Consider the following 20,000-nt stretch of genomic DNA (forward strand, 5'->3'; position numbering starts at 1 on the left):
TGTGTGTATAGGGTGACCTCTGGGTTTAGCTGCGGGTCACTCCTTTCACTTCCCGCCACCTTATACCCTAGGCCGATGAAGGACACAGAAGAGCAAAACCTATTGGCACACCTTCATATCGGCAGTGAAGGCAGAAATTATAGCAAACACAATTAAAATACCTTTATGTCGACAGTGAGTGCAGAAATAATGGCATTGGCACTATTAGAACGCCTTTATATCAAGTGAAGGCAGAAATAATAGAACAAACCCTATTAGAATTCCTTTATGCCAACAGTGAATGCAGTCGAATACCTTTTTAATGATATTTGGCGACATTAAAACTGGAGTCAATTTTAATAGAAACGCCTGCAAGAAGTGACTCCGAGACAAAGGAAACAGAGATGAGAGTGTCTACCAGGGTTCCCAAATTATCGTACTCAAAACATCGCATTCATCAGTTCCAGGGCCCAAAACTTTCCTCCCCACACAGATAACGAGATTCCAGTTAAAATTCTCGTTAAAAGCACTACTTATTGGCGTTTGTTTGCGATAGCTGTGACTCAGAACCGAAAAATACGATGTGCTGAGTGGCTGAATACGATAATTTGATAACCCTGGTGTGTACTGAGATCACCTTCGTGCACTAAGAGGCAGGGGACGGCAGGGTGAGGCTGGTGTGTATCCTGTAGCGTGATTGTGTATAACGAGGTGAAAGCGCAAGGTTCCTCGTCACTCCCTCGTGTTGTAGTCTCATCACGCCCTTGTTTGGTGGTGAAGGTTTGCCGTTATGTTGTGTTGCATGTGCTGGCCAGTGCTGGAACGCGACTTTTAACGGGTCTGGCTGTTTGTCACGAGTTTTTTCGAGCTGTTTTTTTAAATCCATTGTCTTTTTCGTCATCGTGAGAATTTACATCACCACCATCACCACCACCATCACCACCACCGCCGCCACCATAAAAGTCGACTGTTTAACGTTAGATAGCTAATTGAGTAATGCATAAGAGCCAATTGATTAACATAAGAAACCTAATTGAACGGTATATAACTAACAGATTAACGCTAAATACCTAATTAAGAAACAAAAGACATGAGCGTAACAACTGTTTAACGCGAGATACCTAACTGATTAACGCATATTAGTCAATTCATTAACATAAGAAACCTAACTGAACGGTATATAACTAACAGATTAACGCTAAATACCTAATTAAGAAACAAAAGACATGAGCGTGACAACTGTTTAACGCAAGATACCTAACTGATTAACGCATATTAGTCAATTCATTAACATAAGAAACCTAATTGAACGGTATACAATTAACAGATTAACGAAGGATACCTAATTAAGAAACAAAAGACAGTCAGTACATGAACGTAACAACTGTTTAACGCAAGATACCCAAATGAGTAACGCATAAGAGCCAACTGATTAACATAAGAAACCTAATTTAACGGAATGCTACTAAGAGATTAACGAAGGATACCCAATTAATACACAAAAGACAGTCAATACATGAACGTGAGGCTAACAACTCACTAACAAAAGATAACTAACTAAATAATTGACGTAAGAAACACAAATGAACGTCCGACAACTAATAGGTTAAGCCAAAATAGCCAATTGATTACCGTATAGAAACTTAAGTTCACCCAAGAATACCGGCTTTTTTGTTTCTTATTTTCTTTGCTCTTTTTTTCTATATACAAAATAACGCAGAAACGCTCGTAAGAAAAAAAACGGACAATCCAAAAATTATAATAAGCCTCCCAAACTAACTCAAAGGCAAATAGATCAGACATAAAAAAAATCGTAACAACTCAAAAAATAAACTTAAGACATGTAAATCAATCACAAAAATCATTAAAACTCTTCAAAATAAACTTAGTCAAACCTTTTCTACGTTTACCTGTCCGCGCCGCCCCGTAGGTGAGGCCGCGCGGGGGGTGGTGGAGGGAGCCACACAGGTAGACACGGGTTGCCAGATTATCGTATCCACCATTGTATTTACCGTTTTTAGACACTTAACTATAGCAAAAAACCCTAATAATTAAACCCTTCAACGGTAACTATGAATAAATGTAGTTATTGGAGTGGAGGAGACAGTTTTGCGGTCGAAAATCGGAAAACATAAGAGGCTAAGTACAACACTCTGGTAACACAGGTACACACGGGTCGTCTTGCCGCAGAGGTCACGCCGCCGCCTCGTAAATACAGCGCGGGAGGAAGTGCCAAGCCAAGTCACGCCCTGGGACCATTGTCAGGCTCAGTAGCATTGTCGCCTCCCGGAAGGATGTCCTCTCTCTCTCTCTCTCTCTCTCTCTCTCTCTCTCTCTCTCTCTCTCTCTCTCTCGTTCTCGTTCTCGCTCTCAGGTTCTCCTCGTTTGCGCCATGGAAGTTAAACGGAGCAGGAAGTGAGGTGTGTGTGTGTGTGTGTGTGTGTGTGTAAGGCAAAGGACTGGCTGGTAATGGGTGGGAGAGGGAGGGAGGGAGGGAGGGAAAGGGGAGTACCCACTTCACCATTCCTGTAGTGACGTTGGTATAGTACTTGTATTGGTCACGTTCTAAGACAAAACAAAGAAAACGACTTCAAAACATACACGAAATTCGGTTATTCAGTCACACGCTTCGTATATAACATGTCTCGTACTCGTATGGTGTTTTATAATGCATTGTCTCTCATACTTACTTATTTTTCTATGTGTTTTTCATGTATTCACGAAATTGTCACTTGTATTGGTCACGAAACTCGGTTATTCCTTAATGCTCTACGTATATAACATGTCCTGTACTCGTATGGTGTGTTAATCCATTGGTTCTTACACGTATTCATTTCTGTATGTTTTTCCTGTATTCCCGTATTGGTGTTAAGTGTTGAGGCCCGCATGCGAGGGGCGGAGGGCGCGGCGGGGTGCAGGCGCCGGGGAGGGTGGCAGAGGCGGGCCATACCAACACAGGGTCTTTCTAACTTGCAGAAAGGTTGTTCGCCGCGCGCCACCACCAGGACCCCTTTGTCTGGAGCCACGCCCCCCGGCGACACACGGTCCTCAAAGGTAGAGCCTCACTTCTCTTTCTTGGCGGGACTTGCGGGGCGGGCTTGGGATGGGGAAGGAGGGAGGAGAGAGTAAGGGAAAGGAGATCATTGTATTCTTTTATGTGTGTGTCTCGAGATGACGTGAAGAAAATGGTACCTAATATCAATTTTATTTATCTTTCTTATGTGACTTGTTGGGATGTCAGGGGGATGGAGAGGATAAGGAAAGAGAAGGGGAAGGTAGACCATTGCATTCGTCTATGTGTGTGTCTCCGGATGACGTGAAGAAAATGGTAATATCAACTTTATTTATCTTTCTTATGTGACTTGTTGGGATGTCAGGGGGTAAGGAGAGGATAAGGAAAGAGTAGGGAAAGGGAGATCATTGTATTCGCCTCTGTGTTTGTCTCCAGATGACGTGAATAAGGGAATAGGCACATCACTTTTAATTCTTTATAAGGAGGATGAATTTTGTATCTCTTTCTTAGCGGAGACTTGCGGGGCCGGACCATCAGGGGTGAGGAAGGAGGGAAGGAAGACTAGGGGAGAGATAGCCTTCTTTTATTCTAGGTGTGTGTGTTTTAGTTTGACATGAAGGGAACAGGAACATCACTTATAATTCTCTCCCTTGCTCTCTTCAGACTATCTCTCCCTCTTCCCCTCGCCACTCGCCTCTCCTCTCTTCTCCCTTCTGTCTCTCCTCTCCTCTCCCTTTCTCTCCCGTCTGTCCCTCTCTCCGTTCCTTTCCTTTCTCTTCCGTCTGTCTCAACTCTACCTTTTTATAACCCTCCCTTGCATTCTCCTGGCTGTCCCTCTCTCCACCCGGCTCTCCTCTCCTCTCCCTTGCTGGCTATCTCTCACTCCATGCTCTGCCCCATCCCTTCCTCCCCCTCGCTCTCCCCTCTCGCGACACGTGCCCGGGCTTGGGAACGTCCGGCCGCCGTCTGTAGCCACCTGCCGGAGAAGGAGGGAGGCGAGGGGGAGACGGCAAGGATATACTAATGAGGGGTGAAAAAGGAAAAACATATCGTAGGAGGAAAACCGCCGAGATTGTAATTTATAGGAAACGGACGGGGTAGGAAAGAGGTGGATATGTTAGTTTTTTTGTTCTTGTTTTGTTTTTATTGAGGAGTTGAAGTGAGAGGAAAGAATTGATAAGGAGAAATGACGTACAAGTTGAAGGACGAAAAATGATGTAGTGGAAAAGTGAGTTAAAATACGAATTCAATAAAAAAAGAAAAAAATAGAATTGAGAATGGAAAAAATATGAGAAGAAAGATTTATGTAGAATAGAAGAGGAAGCTTTGGGTAGAAGTAGAAGAAAGAGGAGGAGGAGGAGGAGAAGGAGGAAGCAAAGACAGAAAGAGTATAGGAAGAGAGGGAAGAGGAAGAGGAAGAAAAGAAAGTACTGATAAAAGAAGGAAGTGAAGGAAGAAGAGGAAGAAGAAACGAGGAAAAGAAACAGCATCTCGAGCAGGATAAAATACGTAGGAGGAGGAGGAGGTGGAGGAGGAGGAGGAAGCAAGGACAAAAAGCAGAAGAGGAAATGAAGTCGGCGGAAGAAGAAGAAGAAGAAGAAGAGGAGGAGGAGGAGGAGGAGGAGGATCAACAGCATCTCAGCATTACCTACATTTAAATCTCTCCTCACCTGCAAATTCTCACCTGTCGGCCGTTGAGCGTCGTGCAAGGAGGCGGAGCAGCGACCTGAGGAACACCCGGCCAGCGTCTTTTTAAACCCCCGGCAAGGTGTGTGCGAGGAAGCGAACCACCTGACAAGACGGACGTTTAAATGGCCCTAAGAATGCGGAGGTCGAGGTGAGGCGGCTGGCTGGACTCACTTCCTTGGCGTCTTAACGGTCAGCGGGAGACATGAAGGGATGCTGAGAGGGAGAGAGGCGTTCAGGTAGCTTATTTAGGCATGTTTAGGGGGGTTTGATGCACTTAGACGTGTTAAATAAAAGTTGACATGAAGGAACGCTGAGAGGGAGAGAGGCGTTAATTCAGACATGTTTGGGGGGGTTGATTCACTTAGACATGCTAAATATTGACATGAAGGAACGGTCTGAGGGAAAGAAGAAAAAAAAGGAAGAAAGAAAGAAGAAGAGGATGGCTTTGAAGGTAGAAAGAGTTATCTCACTAAGGTTTATAAAAGTCATTCTTGAGTGTTGCAATGAGACTGTCCGTTGCAAGGGTTATGAAAGGAGAAAGATAGAAGGAGGAGGAGGAGGAGGAGGAGGAGGAGCATCTGTCACAGGTGTGCTGCCGAGATACACGGGCGGGAGGGGGAGCAGATGCGACCACCGGAAGTTGTACCTGGCGCCAGAGACACGTGCTGAGACTGCCGGCCCACCTGCACCCCTTCCCCCCCCCCCCCCACCCCCTACCCCCGCTGCTCCTTCCCTTGTTCTCCCTTCCGCGGCTTCCCCTCTCCCTCTCTATACCTGTTCTACCCTTTATTTCTTCTGTCTTTCTTATTAATATTTTTTTCTTCTTTTTCCCTTACTTCTCCTTTCTTTTCCTCTCCATCTCTTTTCCCTTCTCCCTCTTCCTTCCTTCCCTTCGTTCTCCTTATCTTGTTCTTCTCTCCTTCCTTTTCCCTTCCCATCATTCTTCCTTCTACATCCTATCTTCTTCCTCCTTCCCATTCCTCTTTATTTCTCTTCTTTCCTTCCTTTCCTCTTTCTCAGTTTCTTTCCCTTTCTCTTCCTTTTCCTATACCTGTTTTTCCCTTTATTTATTTTTCTTTCCTTCCCTTTTCTTCCTCTTCCCCTCCTTGCCTTCCCTCTTCTCTCCTTTCCTTGTTCTCTCCCTTCCTCGGTTTCCTCTCCCTCTTTACCCTGTTCCTCCCTTCCTCTTCTTTCCCTCTCCTTGAATTATCCTCCCCATCCTTTTCCTCCTCTTTCCTTCCTCTTCTCCTCCTTCCCTTGTTCTCTCCCTTCCTCATTTTACCCTCCTCCTCCTCCTATACCTCTTCCTCCCTTTGTTTCCTCCTCTTCCCCCCACCTTGCTTTATTCCCCTTCCCTCTGTTCCCTTCCTTTTACATTCCCCTTCTCCGTTTCCTATTCCCATCATTCTGCTCCGTCATATCCTCCCCTTCCTTGGTTCTCCCCTCACCCTCATCCATTTCCCCTCCCCATCATCAAACTGTTCCCTCTCCTCCCCTTCTCTTGTCACCCCCTTCCATCACTCTGGTCATCCCTGTCTCCCCTTCCTCCCTCTCTTCTGTTTCCCCTTCCCTTCCCTTTCCCATCATTCTGTTGTTCTCTTTCCTAAATTTCCTTTCCCATCTCTTTTCCTATCTCCCTCTTTCTCCTTGTTCTTCTCTCCTTCCTTTCCCCTTTCCCATTATTCTCCCTTCTACGCCCTATCTTCCTCCTCCTTCCCATTCCTTCTCTCCTCCCTTCCCTCGTTCTCCCTCATTTCCCCTTCCTTTCATCTCCCTCTTCCCTGGTCTCCCATTTCTCTTTCCTCTCCTGTTCTTCCCTTCCCTTCTCTGTCCCTCTCTCTGGCTCTCTCCTTTCCCTTTCTTCTGTTCCTCTTACCTCCTCCTCCTCCTCCTCCTCTCCTTCATTTCCCCTTCCCATCATCTTCTCTCACCTCCAGTATTCTCCTCTTCCCTTCCCATCCTCTCACGTACCTCTCTTCCTCTCACTCTCTCGCTCTCTGGCCTCTCTCTCTCCCTTCCCTGCGTTCCCTTCCCCTCTTCACACGTTTTTCCCTCTTCCTCCTCTCTCGCTGTCTCTCCTTCCCTCCCCGCTTACACCTCTCCCCTCCTCCATTTTCTTTTCTATCACTAAAATCTCTCTCGACTTTTACCTCTGCTCTCCCGCCATGCACACACACACACACACACACACACACACACGCACATGCACACCTGGTTGGACTGTACAGAAGTTGAGTCACGATCATTTGCTGTGCCTTCATACCTATGCTGTGTGTGTGTGTGTGGGTGTGTGTGGGTGTGGAAGTCTTGTCATACTATCGCTAGGCTCATAAAACTACCCATGGACATACCCACCCACCCACAACCTCTACGAAAACCTTATCAAACGTGAGTGAAATGCTTAAGAATATTAGCTTAAGCATTTATCTTTATACAGCGGAAGCATAGTACGGAAATTCCCTTAACTAGGCATTGTTAATTGGTCTTCGCTCTCTCATGTTACGCTGTCAAATCTAAACGCCTTGTCTGTGCGTTGGAAGCCTATTACCATACATTTCCATATATTATACATTTTCATTCATTACACAATACCTTAACTACGTATTGTCAATTGGTTTTCACCCTCTCATGTTACGCTGTCAAATCTAAATGTCTTGTCTGTGCGTTGGAAGCCTATTACCATACATTTCCATGCATTATACATTTCCATTACCTTATATTATACAATCCCTTAACTACATATTGTCAATTGGTTTTCACCCTCTCATGTTACGCTGTCAAATCTAAATGTCTTGTCTGTGCGTTGGAAGCCTTTTACCATACATTTCCATACATTTCCATTCATTACACAATCCCTTAACTACGTATTGTCAATTGGTTTTCACCCTCTCATGTTACGCTGTCAAATCTAAACATCTTGTCTGTGTGTTGGAAGCCTATACATTTCCATACATTATACATTTTCATTAACAATCATCACACAATTCCTTAAGTATTGTCAATTCGTCCTCACCCTCCCTTGTGTTACGCTGTCAGGTCTGAACGTCTTTTTCTGGATGCGTCACAAGTACAATTTTATGCGTCGGGGTCACACCTGTTGGCCTACACAGGTGTCAGCCCCGCCAGGTGTGCCAGGACTTACTAGGCCCTGTTGGGGGTGGCTCTCCCTCTTCTTGGCCTCCTAAGAGAACAGCGAACAAGAGGGGAAAAAAACTACCAAACTATCCTTCTGAGAATTAAGGTTAGGGTAGGATAGGATAGGATAGGTTAGGTTAGGATTGGATAGGTTAGGTTAGGTTAGGATAGGTTAGAATAGGTTGGGATAGGTTAGGTTAGGTTAGGATACGATAGGATTGGATAGTTTAGGATTGGATTGGATAGTTTAGGTTAGTTTAGGTTAGGATAGGTTGAGATAGGTTAGGTTAGTTTAGGATACGATAGGATAGGATAGGTTAGGGTAGGATAGGACAGGATAGGTTAGGATACGATAGGATAGGATAGATTATGTTACAATAGGATAGGATATGTTAGGTTAGGATAGAAGAGTCTCTTATTAGCGGACTTTTTTTCTAGCGGGATATTTTTTTTCATTATTATCTCCCTTTTTTTTGCCCTTGAGCTGCTTCCTCTGCTGTAAAGAAAAAAAAATCGTGAGGCAAACTAGGAAAACAATATCAGGAAACAAAAACTCCGTGTGTGTCAATACTTCGTGGAACTTGATATAAAAAAAAAACATATGTAGAGAGTGTTTTAGAAATATTGTGCAAGAGAGAGAGAGTGAGAGAGAGTGAGAGGGAGGCGGAGGTTTATCTTTTCCTGCCTCTCACCTCGAGTTTCACAATGGCCAACACAGCATTGAGGACACCACAATCAACGCTAAGCAGTGACCTGAAGTTCCGTCGACAATCATTCCTAGTCCTCGTCACGTATTCCCTTCACTACGCGCCCCTCCACCACCACCACCATCATCATCATCATCATTTAACTAGCAAGAGGAACATCAACTAGTGCGACATCCGGCTTGAACAATGGCCCAGGGCGTCGCCAAAATGAGGGGAGCTGGAAGGGGACAAGTGAAGGGACCGGGCGGCGAGGGAGGACCAGGTGGAGGGGCGGCCGAGGGAGGCTTGGGGTTAGACAGAGGATGTAAGCGGCACTCCACCCGCCCGCACCAGGTGTTTGTTAGGTGGTGGTGGTGGTGGAGGTGGAGGTGGCAGGTGAGAAGAGAATGTGGAGGAAGAGAAAGGTAAGGGAAGGGATGGGGAGGGATAGGATGGGATGGGAAGGAAAGGGAGGAGAGAGGGGAAGGTAGGGAAGGGATGAGAATGGATGGGATGGGATAGGAAGGAAAGGAAAGAGAAGGGAAGGGATAGGATGGGATGGGAAGGGGAGGGAGAAGAGAGGGAAAGGTAGGGAAGGGATGAGAAAGAATGGGAGGGGAAGAAAAGGTAAGGAAAGGAAGGGAAGGTAAGGGAAGAGAAGACAAGGGTAGGGTAAGGTAGGGTAGGGTAGGGCAGGTAAGGTTAGGTAAGGGAAGACTTGGGTAACGTTTGTCTTATGTTAGTGAGGTTCGATCTGGTATGGTTTGGGCAGGACAGATCTGGGCCAGGTAAGGTTAGGTTAGGTTAAGTTAGGTAAGTTTTGGGTATCATTTATCATAGGTTAGTTTGCGGCAGGTAAGACTTGTCATAGGTAAAGTAAGGTAAAGTAATGCCTATTTTGAAAGTTGAAACATTTACCCTTTAACATTACCATTAAAGCAGTACCCTACCCTACCCTTGCCTTCTCTTCCCTTCCCTTCTCTTCCCTTACCTTACCCTCCTTTCCCTTCCCTTTCCTTCCCATACCTTTTCATATCCTCAAGGCAACTTTGATTTCTTGAACGCATTGCGGTGGTCAAAGGCCAATGAGACGGAGCCCAAAACGTGTGAGAAAGAGTGATAGATGGTCAGGTAAGGTCAGGCAGGTAAAGTTTGGGTTAGTGAGGTTTGGGCAGGTAAGGTTAGGTTAGGTTCGGTGAGGTGAGGTATTGTTTCTGGGTAAAGTTATTCATAATGCTTATCGTGAGGGTTTAGGACATATCATGAAATAGGTAATAGGCTGAAAGACAGACAGTGAGTGAGTGAGTGTGTGTGAGAGAGACGGATGAACAGACAAACAGACAAACAAAGCAACGGGCAGAAGCGGAACAAACAGACACCAAAGCGACAGAAAGGAATGAAGATTGACGAGTAACCTGAACAATAAAAAAAAAATAGAAGAGCCGGACTGAGAACAAAGCCGAGGGGGGTGAGGGGGGGCGGGGGTCCGAGGGGGCGCCGTGACCTGGAAAAAGGCGAGGAGGTCACCGGATGTATCCTGACTCACGCCATCGACGGGGTGTTGGGGGGGCGAGGGGGCCATGGAGGGGGGCGGCAAGGAGCTGTGAAAGTAGGAAAAATAGATAGATGGATAGATAAATAGATAGATAGAGGTGGATAGATAGTAAGAGAGAGAAGGAGTGGCGCAGGTGAACAGACAGACAGACGGATAGATAGACGAAGGGATAGACAGACAAATATTTATATAGTTTTGAATCAAGAAAGAAAACAAATAAAAGACAGAGGAGAGAGAAAAATATATTAACAGGTAAATAGATTGACAGACAGACAGATAGACGAGGAGATAGACAGACAAACCTTTCTCTATAGTGTGGAATCGAGAAAAACAAACAAATAAAATACAGAGTAGAGAGAAAAAGATTAACAGGTAAATAGATAGACAGACAGACAAATAGACAGACAGACAGACACTTCTATACTTCGGAATCTTGAGAAAAAAATATAAATGAAATAAGAATAATTAAAAGTATAGCAACAACCTCAGTCCTATTCTTTTCCTGATTCTTATTTCACAGTCTGGGTTGCGCTAATCGTCCGTCCAAGATATGTGTATTGTAAGAACGTGGGACGCTAACCCAGCCCAAGACAACAGTACCCAAGGCGTCAAGGGGTTTGGATAGCGCCGGCGGGCAAGTAGGAAAAATAGGGTTCCTCCGCGCGGGGGACGCAGCGCCGCTCGGCTCGTCCAGCATCCGGTAACAGGGCCGGATCTGAGGTGGACCAAGTCGGCGGAAGTGCTGTATTGATCCCGGCGGTAATGACCTGACGAGAATAGTCATCCACGGCGACTCCCGCTGCACCTCAAGGCAGCTGCGTGGGTGTTTGTGTCGTGGCTCGAGTCTGGAGGGAAGGGGAGGCGCCTAGACCCCCGCCCGCCACCCTCACGCAACGCCGGGGCTGTGGGAACCCTCCGACCCCTCGCTTGTTAGTCTTCGTCCGGGCACAGGAAGTTTCTCTCAAGTTTGGCGGCAAGATGCTTTTTGGCTCCTCAGAGACGCGGAGATGAGCACCGTGGCCACGCGCAGCTATTGGATATGCTTCAAGCTTTACTTACCCTACTTTGATACACCTTTAGTCACATGGACGCACCTCTGGGATTAACTTTTAACTGTTCTTTTTACCATCCTTTCTTTAACATCCTTGGGTCAGCATATTTAGGGCATCTTTTTTATCCAGAATTTATCCCTCCGTGTAACTCTTGTGCCTTGAATTGGTATAGGTTATAAGTGCTCTTTTATGACGAAGAGGGGAAGGATTGTGAGCGTTTCGTGCCATACCTCGAGACAACCTTCCAGCTGTCCCTTTCTCCCCGCTGCAAGGAGGCGCGTGTTGCTAGGAACCTTTGTCTCGTGGCGCGGGTATCGTGACAGCAATTATTATGTTTACCCGGCCATTTTCCCGACGTGCCTACAGGTGTCCTCTCCTACGGCGCCGCCCATCACCACACACCTGCCCGCCCACACCCAGCTGCTGCCCGCCTCTCCCGCACCCCACCCACGCCCCACACCTGCTCCCTCCCTCTCCTTCCTTGCCGTGCACATCACCGCTACTGCCGCCGCCGATGCCACAGTCCCCCCCCCCCCCCCCCCTCACCACCACCCTGGGATTTCCTTTCCTGCGCCGTATTTCGTCACAGAGATAAGGAGGAAATTCTTGCTTAGTATTGCTCAGTGGACGAATGATACGCCTCGTGGTCCTGCCTCTCCTCTTGTTTTGTTTATCCTTTTGCTTATATTCGCTTCTAACGACTCCCTCAACCTTTTCTTTTGCGTCCTCTAAGCTTAAGACTGCTTTCGTCTCCTCGTCTTCTCACAGCTTGTATTCTTCAGTGGATAAATACCTCCGTTCTGAACTTCTTATGTGTAAATGTTTGCTTATACACTCATCCAGCGACTCTTTCTTTCTCATCTTCCAAGCTTAACGCCATTTTAGCCTCCTTCCTTAGACTCGCCATCTGCTTTTTGTATGTAGTCTTTGCATCCATATCCTATAACTCCCTTTCTTTCACTTTCTAGAATGCTATATTATTCTGGCCCTCTTGCCACCTGCACCAACCTCTCCCTACACATCACCAGAACTCACTGACCATCTCTTTTTCTGTGTATTGGTTTGCATTCTTATCCAATGACTACCTTTCTTTCACTTCCTCCCATCTCATATCATTCCTATCCCCTGACGCCTTGCCCCCCGAACGAGCCTCTCTCAACACATCACCATAACTCACACCCACCGACTATTTTCCACCTAATTTCTTGCCTTGCGCTCACCTGTCTCTCTCGCCCTCCCCAATAACTTGCCGCGCAGCCCCGCCAGGTAATTATCGACAGCTGCAGTTAGCGATACGCTCCACAACGCCCCGGGACAAAGGTTAGGCAGCCCTCAGTGTCGGGCTGGACACCCTCCTCGTCCCTGGCCCTCCACCCTTCCTCCCTGTCACCCTGCTCTCTACTTTGGCCTTCCTCTCGCCCCTCACTATTGGCTTGGTCTTGTGAGGGGCACGGAAGACAGGGAGGCGTCTCATAAGGTGGGTCTTTGTGATGTAGTAGTACAAGAAGGAAGCATTCAAGGGCATTCGATTCCCTGGAGGGTCTGCCTGATGCCAGTGTGCTTGTTGTGGGTATGGTTGATTACGTGGCACAGTTGGCGGTCGTGATGGTGACGCAAAAACATAGAGTTTAGGAATACCTTTAGCTGACCCTGGAGCGGTGAGTCAGGCCCCGTGTGTTGCCTTGGCACAGCACAGGTATTGTGTACACGTGTAATTCACGATATGAATTATACATCTTAACAAGGAGGGCAATCTAATTCTTTCCTCGGTGAAAGTTGTGTAAAATGGTTGGTGAATAATTAAGACGCTCAGTAGGCAGACCGCCCATCCCCGTGGCAGCCAATGAGCGTCGCGGGTGAGCGGGGCGTGGGGTGCCTCGTGCCCCACGGGGTGGCGCGGGTCACTCCACGGGGCAAGGGTTGGCGCCCCGAGGCTGCGTGCGCCACGAGGAATGTCGAAATGTTTCGGCAAACAACATTCAGGAAAGGAAACTTTGTGTGCACAGTGTTAGTCCGTCCATAACCTCGCCTTCCCTTGCCTGATCGCTCCTGCGCGCCCATTGGCGGGCTGCGGGCAGCTCCTCCCCTCCAGTAAAAAAGGCAGGTCGTGACAAAGGATAGGTGTTGGCCAAGAGCGGCCGCGTCCACTTCCTGCAGGGCTCCTCCGCCCTCCTGAGCCTTGCACGTCACGCCCAGTGGAAGTCTCCGGGCCTAGGGTCATGGGAAAGCCCGCCTCGACCCCAGCCTGTGGCCGTCACCGCCGCAGCCTTTGTGTGAGGCGCCGATTACGTGGAGCAAGTGGCGTGAACGCTGCTGCTGGGGCGGCAGGTGGGCGCCTGTGGCACTGGGGCCCCGCGGGGGAGTCCTCCTCGTGGCGTCCTCAGCTGGCAAGTGTTCGCGCACCTGCTGATAAGGAATGCTGAGTGTCATTTCACACCGGAAGAAAAGGACCAAAGCTCGTATTAATGGAAAGAAACGCTCACAGGCCCGCCCTCAATATCTGTTCCCAACGTTTGCCTTTCTGGGACCAGGCCAGCCAGAGAGAGAGTGAGAGGGAGAGAGAGAGAGGCGAGACTGCCAGGCAGAGTGCATGGGCAGCGGCGGGCAGAGCCTCGGCCGCTCTCGACGCTCGCCCTCCCCGCCACCCTCGTTTTTATGATCCCAATAACCTTTTCCCTACACCAGCAGATTTTCAGTTCCCCACCGTGACTGTGCTCCTCTCTCTCTCTCTCTCTCTCTCTCTCTCTCTCTCTCTCTCTCTCTCTCTCTCTCTCTCTCTCTCTCTCTCTCTCTCTCTCTCTCTCTCTCTCTCTCTCTCTCTCTCTCTCTCTCTCTCTCTCACGGAGACAGACAGAAAGAGAGAGAGAGAGAGAGAGAGAGAGAGAGAGAGAGAGAGAGAGAGAGAGAGAGCAGTGTCCCCTCGTGATCACTCCCGCCCTCCCAGCACCAACACCACCACAAAACCAACAACAGGTTCTACTATTTATTGACTTCCAATTTTTCCCTCCCACGCCCTGCCCGCCGCCTGGCTCGCCCTACTGTTGACTCTGCTGCCGCCTCACTGGGTCACCTGAGCCGCGGCCGCCAAGGAGTCTGTCTCTTCTATTCTCACTCCTGTCCCGACCCGTCCACACTTGCCAGGTCTTACCACCTATTCCGTCCATCTTTATTCAAACCAATCCCCCCACCCCCCCTTCACCCCTACCCTTTCGTCCCCGACCTGTGCGTGACCCCGGCGCTGCGAGGCTCCTCCCCTTCTCCCTCCCCCCTTCCCCCTCGGCAGGAGCGCTGTAGCCTAGTTCCGAGCTTGGTGGCTGCGAGAGACCGGAACTATGGCGACTGCCCTCAGCGGGAGTGTTTATAGATGCTGGCCGGGATGCTGCCGCCGCCGGGGTCACAGGTTGCGAGGCCCCGGCCGCCGCATCCTCCGCCCCCCTCCGGCCCTCCTCCAGGGGAGGGGACGCGCCTCCCGCCGGCTTTCTTTATGTTATATTCACACTTGACTGAATACGGTTTTCAAGTTACGTTTCCACCTCTGTAATGATCCCAAGACAGTATATACCCTTCGTTGTCGGGAACACCCGCGGAGGTCTAACACGTCATCACGCACATAAGTCACAAGGTGCCCCCTGAGGGCAACATCCAGGCAAACACTCCCAAGGGAGCGGTGCACCCCCCCCCTAGGAGGGTGCAGAGGAAGGAACTCCCGTCACGTGGTTCCCTACGAATTGGAAAATTTTCTCTTCCCTTACTTCCGACGCTCGCCGGAAGCTGCGTCGGTCCAGATTACGGGACAATGCGAGGCTGGATGCTGGGCCGCGGAAGTTGGCGCGCGGCGCGGAACGGTGCCACCCCGGCCCCGCGTGGCCCGCCCTGCCTTTCTCCCGGCGCTGTCCTGGCCCCCGCCCTGCCTTGGTTCCCGGGAGCCTCTTCCTTTCTCACAGTGTCACGGAGACTCACGATCGAGGAAGCAGGCATCAGGAAACATAAAACTTCCTGTGAGCTGTCCTCGAGGGCGCCGCCCCCCGCTGCTGGACACGGTGCCGCTGTGCTGCTGGACAACAAGTGCCTCAACAGGTAGTTCATTTAGAGAGTACGAGTGAAGCAGGTGGCGAAATTTCATTACATCTGTGTTGTTGCCGCGGCAGCGTCATTACCGTCATTACATCGTCGTCATCTTCTCAGCTTCCGGCAGACCCAAAGCAACACATCAGGACACCTGCCCCGCGTGCCCTTCCGGCTTGATCTACTTCCCTGCTTTGTACACGGGCCGAGAGTATAAGAACCTCACCCCAGAACATTAATACCGCCCCACAATGAAGCAGCGGCCGACACAATGACTTCCTCACGAACCTGCTAGACAAAAAGCACAACACGTCAGCGAACCCCACGCGGCGGCATCCTCCCGCGCCCCCGCCTTCACTTCCTTCCTCCTGACGCACGTGAGGAGAAGGCGTGGGCCGGACGTGGAGCAGGAAGCGGCAAGAAGAAGAGCGACGTGATAACACAAAGGGGAAGCAGGAAGGGCGGCGGGAGATGGCGCGAGGGAGATAACAGAGGTGGAGGTGAGGGCCGTCCAGGGTGTCCAGGCGTCCAGGGGGCAGCGCCGCGACACTTGTTCCGCCCTTGCACGGCTTTTCCTTCCGCCTTGACGTTGACGACGCAAAATGACACTCTCCCTGTGATCCTAGCGGCGCGCCATCTCGTCCACTCTCTCTCATACACAGTAACGTTATTCACCGCAAATCACAACACTGACTCCCCCTTCGATGTTTAACAGGAGATTAAAAAGGAAAAGATAGAGAGGAAGGGAAAGAAAGAACGGAAGGGAAGGAAATAAAAGGTGGAATGGAAGGAAACGATGGAAAGGAAAGAAAGAAAGGATGAAAAGGAGGGAAGGGAAGGAAAGAAAGGGCAGAAAGGAGAGCAGTGCAGGATGACGGACGGAATAGTATTGAAAAAAGGGAGGAAGGAACAGAAAAAGGAAAGAAAAGATATAACTATAGTAAATATATCTCACGGAATATCATAATTTAGTTTTTCTTCAACATCGATTCTTTTTAATTTTTGTATGTGTATTTCCGCTCAATCACATCCGTCTTCACCTACACACCAACACAACACATATTTCTTAGCACACACACACGAGCGTCTGTCCGTCAAATCGCTTTATGCGCATAGAATCCCCTCACAATGGCGCGTAATCACGGAGGGAGGATCGAAGCGGAAGGAGCAGAAGCGGAATGCAGGAGCGACGGCAAGTGTCTCGTGTGAGCCTCGCGACCTTTCAACAAGACCTCGGCAGCCGCGCCCGTGGGAACCAGCCGGACGATCTGCTGAGGAGGACTGGAGGTGGAGAGGGACGGGCGAGGCGTTCAAGGGCAGACTTTGGGACTGTAAGGATGGCTGTGTGTGGCTATGTCTGTGTTAGTCGGGTTAGGATGAATAGAAACAGCTGAGGGAAGACCTTAAGTTGACTCTAAGAATGGAATGGAGGTGGGGAGGACCGGGGCGAGGCGAGGCGTTCAAGGGCAGACTTTGGGACTGTAAGGATGGCTGTGTGTGGCTATGTATGTGTTAGTCGGGTTAGGATGAATTGAAACAGCTGAGGGAAGACCTTAAGTTGACTCTAAGAATGGAATGGCTGTCTGTGTTCGTATGTGTGAGTCGGATAAGGATGAATGTAGACAAGTAAGCAACTGAAGGAAACACCGACTATTTTGCTGTTAAAAGGCGTTCAAGGCTGTAATACGTGACTGCTTTAAAGATCTTGTGTGATTCTTGTCCTTCAGAAGTATCTATCGGACAATATATAGAGCAGGGCGAGAATGTGAGCTCCAGGTAAAGAACTTCGTATTAAGTAAATGAAAATAACCAAGTATCGATGTATTGGAACCTACGGAAGTTGCTGATTTGGTAAACTACTATGCACCGATGTTGTTAAGGGAGTCGACCCGTAGTTCCTTTATCTTGGGCGATCTTAATAACCCTTTGGAGGAAACGCGCGAAAGGAAGACCGTTGAGAAGTTGTGGTTGCAGAAGTTGTAGAAGTTGTAGAAGTGGTGGTTGTATAAGTGGTGGTTGTAGAAGTTTTAGAAGTTGTAGAAGTTGAGAAGTGGTGGATGTAGAAGTAGGGAAAGGCCGCAGCAAGCCAAGCCAAGTCGAAAGTCGCACACGAGAAAGGTCATCTTTGGGTGGGTCTCAAGGCATGAAATGAGGTGTTTGCTGTACTGTAAACTCTTCTAAGTCCAATTTGCTGCTTCGTTGCGTTGGACCAGAAGAAAAGGAGAGAGGGAAAGTTGATCAAGACCCGACTGTTGAAAAGCACACGACGACGGCGGATGAGGGAAGCGAAAAAGTTTGAACGGAAGGGGAAAAATGAAGTGACCCTGGACCCATATACTCAAACATTTCGGCGCCCAGACTAACATATTTGACAAGGCTTTCGTAGGAGTTGTATGCTTTTCCAGAAGTAGTTTTAAGACCCTGGTGGTAGTGTGACCCTTCCTCTGTACTAACAACCTAAGGAAACACTCAAGAGAACCCGATTGATCTCCATTTCGGCCTTTGGAAATAGTTGATGTGGGAAGAGGAAGCGTCTGAGAGTACCAACCCCAGCCCCTACAGGCAAGGCTCCGTAAGGCCCATGTTCTTAAACTTTGCGAGGGTCCCATATCCACATTTGATAAGGCTTTCGTAGAGTCTATGGGTGTTAGTATTTCCATGGGTAGTTTTATGAGCCTAGTGATCGTTTAACAAGGCTTCTGCTGTACCATGAATGTATTGTTACCTGAGTTTAATCTTACATGTTTCTCTCTTTTCAGGTACGTGATGGTTTGATTCTTAGAGGAGGATGGTGAGTGTTACGTGCTCTCCGTCAGTGTTCCCTACCATGTTTTTGTGTTGCGTCTCCAGTAGTCCCACGCGTGACACTGACTATGCTCTGTGCTCTATCTTAACATTCTAATCCTGCTTCTAATAACACCAAACGTTTGACTCTTCTTTTTAACTATTCTAAGGTTGTAAACTTTTTTGTAACCCATTCTAAGACTCTGAACTATTTTTAATTCAATTGTACTTCTCTAACACTTTTTAAACCCTATTCAAAGGCTCTGAACTCTTTATTAATCTTATTGTGATGCTTTAAATCCCTTTTGACTCCATTCTTAGGCTTTAAACTACTTTCTAGTGCCGGCACACGCGTCTGATTCGCATTTCGTGTCCCGTGTCACGTCACTTTTATCTGCTCATGTTGAGGGGCGTGTCCTGCGCTTTATAAGAGTAGCTTCCGATCCCCAACAATAGGATCGGAGCGGAAGATTCTACGTCACCTCCGCTACGAGTCCAGACGCCTACAGGAGGAGGAAGGGAGGAGCGGGAACAGGAGGAGGAGGAAGGGAGGAATGAATGGAGCTGGGAATCGGAAGAAGAGGAGGAGGAGGAAGGAAGGGAGGAGTAGAAACAATAGGAAGAAAGGAAGCATGAATGAAGCTAAGGATAGGAAGAGGAAGAGGTGGAGGAAAGGGAGGAGTGAGCGAGTGAGTGAGGCAGAGGAAAGGAAGGGAGGGGGAGGGAATGCCGGAAGGAAGTTGAAGGAGGGGAAGAGGGAAATAAGAGCAGAGAGAGAGAGGAGGAGGAAGGAGGGAGGATGTGGTGCCGGGGTGGAGGAGAGGAGAGAAAGAGAGAGAAAGGAACCAATCAGACAGGTGTGGCGTGACGGGAGAGAGAGGGAGAGAGAGAGAGAGAAAGAGAGAGAGACAGAGACCTACACTTCAAATTTGCACTCGTCTGCATTTCCATTCTTACTAACACCACCTTACAAGACCCCTTTCTCGCTCCCTTCCTCCTCTTTGTCCAAGCAATAAGAGCCTCGACGCCCTTTACCAGCAAGTCCCACCCGCCTCCGCCCGTCATAAGCAGCATTGCAGGGCGCAGCGTGGTCGCAATATAACCTCGAGGGTCGCTAAGAGTCCCCCGCGGTTCCCTATAATTGCTTGGCCCAGAAGAATCCCTCAGGTGTTGGTCGGTGCCTCCGCGGGTGCGACTTATTGCAACATTCCTGGGTGGTGCCGCGGAGCTCAATAACTTGACTCAAACTTGTGTTGTGTGTGTGTTGTGTTGTGTCACTTAATGTCGTCAGTGCTTTTGCGTGGGGTTTTCATATGGAGTGTTGGTTTGAGGGAGGATGAAAAGCGTGCATTGTGGAGTGTTAGTGTTTTCAGGTGTGAGTGTGTGTGAGTGTGTATGTGTGTGAGGTATGGACAGGTAAGGACGCACAGGTGAGGAGGAGAAGTCGCGCGTCAGGTGTTTGTGTCGCGGACGAGAAACACAGAATTTACCTGAGACCTCGCGGATGAATAATTGAGTGAGTCATCAGGGCGCGCCTCCCCTCGGCCGGCAGGTGGGCAGCGCGAGAATAGAATTACAGGTGAGGGGCGTGAAATCTGGCCATTCGACGAGGCAGTTAAGACAGTCAACACGCGCTATTACCAACATTTACGTATCGCATCGCCAACTTATGACTTGTCGAAGACCGAGAATAAATACCGCTTCCTCGCCCGCCGTCCACGATTTCCCCGAAGCGTCATGAATAAGAAATCTGGAAATTCTTCGTTGCGTAAGTTTTCACTTCTCCGACAAAGGCGAGACAATAACATTCATCCGTAAATCTATTTTGCATGGCTCGGCTGACTTACGCGCGCTGCTCACGTTCTTAGAAGCAGCACAGCACGGCACAGTATAGCGTCCCGAAGTGGCTATCCCGTCCGCTCCCGTCCGCTCCTGTCCGCACTGTCCGCATATTCCCAACCTCTCTACGGCTAAAGGCTATAGGCTATAGCTTCGACACCAACCATGAAGTGCTCCGGAAAATACTCTCATTCTGATTTTCA

General features: G+C 48.8%; 1 protein-coding gene across 9 annotated transcripts in view; it reads left to right on the plus strand.

Moving 5' to 3' along the window:
* Nucleotides 1-20,000, plus strand: part of LOC127002195 (homeobox protein prospero-like) — a 233,811-nt gene that overhangs the window by 133,090 nt on the left and 80,721 nt on the right. For all 9 annotated transcript variants that reach the window (XM_050867885.1, XM_050867886.1, XM_050867887.1 and 6 more), the window contains exon 4: nt 2,956-3,033. In XM_050867885.1, the coding sequence (XP_050723842.1) occupies nt 2,956-3,033 (78 nt within the window). The remainder of the gene's footprint in view (nt 1-2,955; nt 3,034-20,000) is intronic.

This window comes from Eriocheir sinensis, chromosome 22 (assembly GCF_024679095.1).
Source record: "Eriocheir sinensis breed Jianghai 21 chromosome 22, ASM2467909v1, whole genome shotgun sequence".
NCBI classification, from domain to species: Eukaryota; Metazoa; Arthropoda; class Malacostraca; order Decapoda; family Varunidae; genus Eriocheir; species Eriocheir sinensis.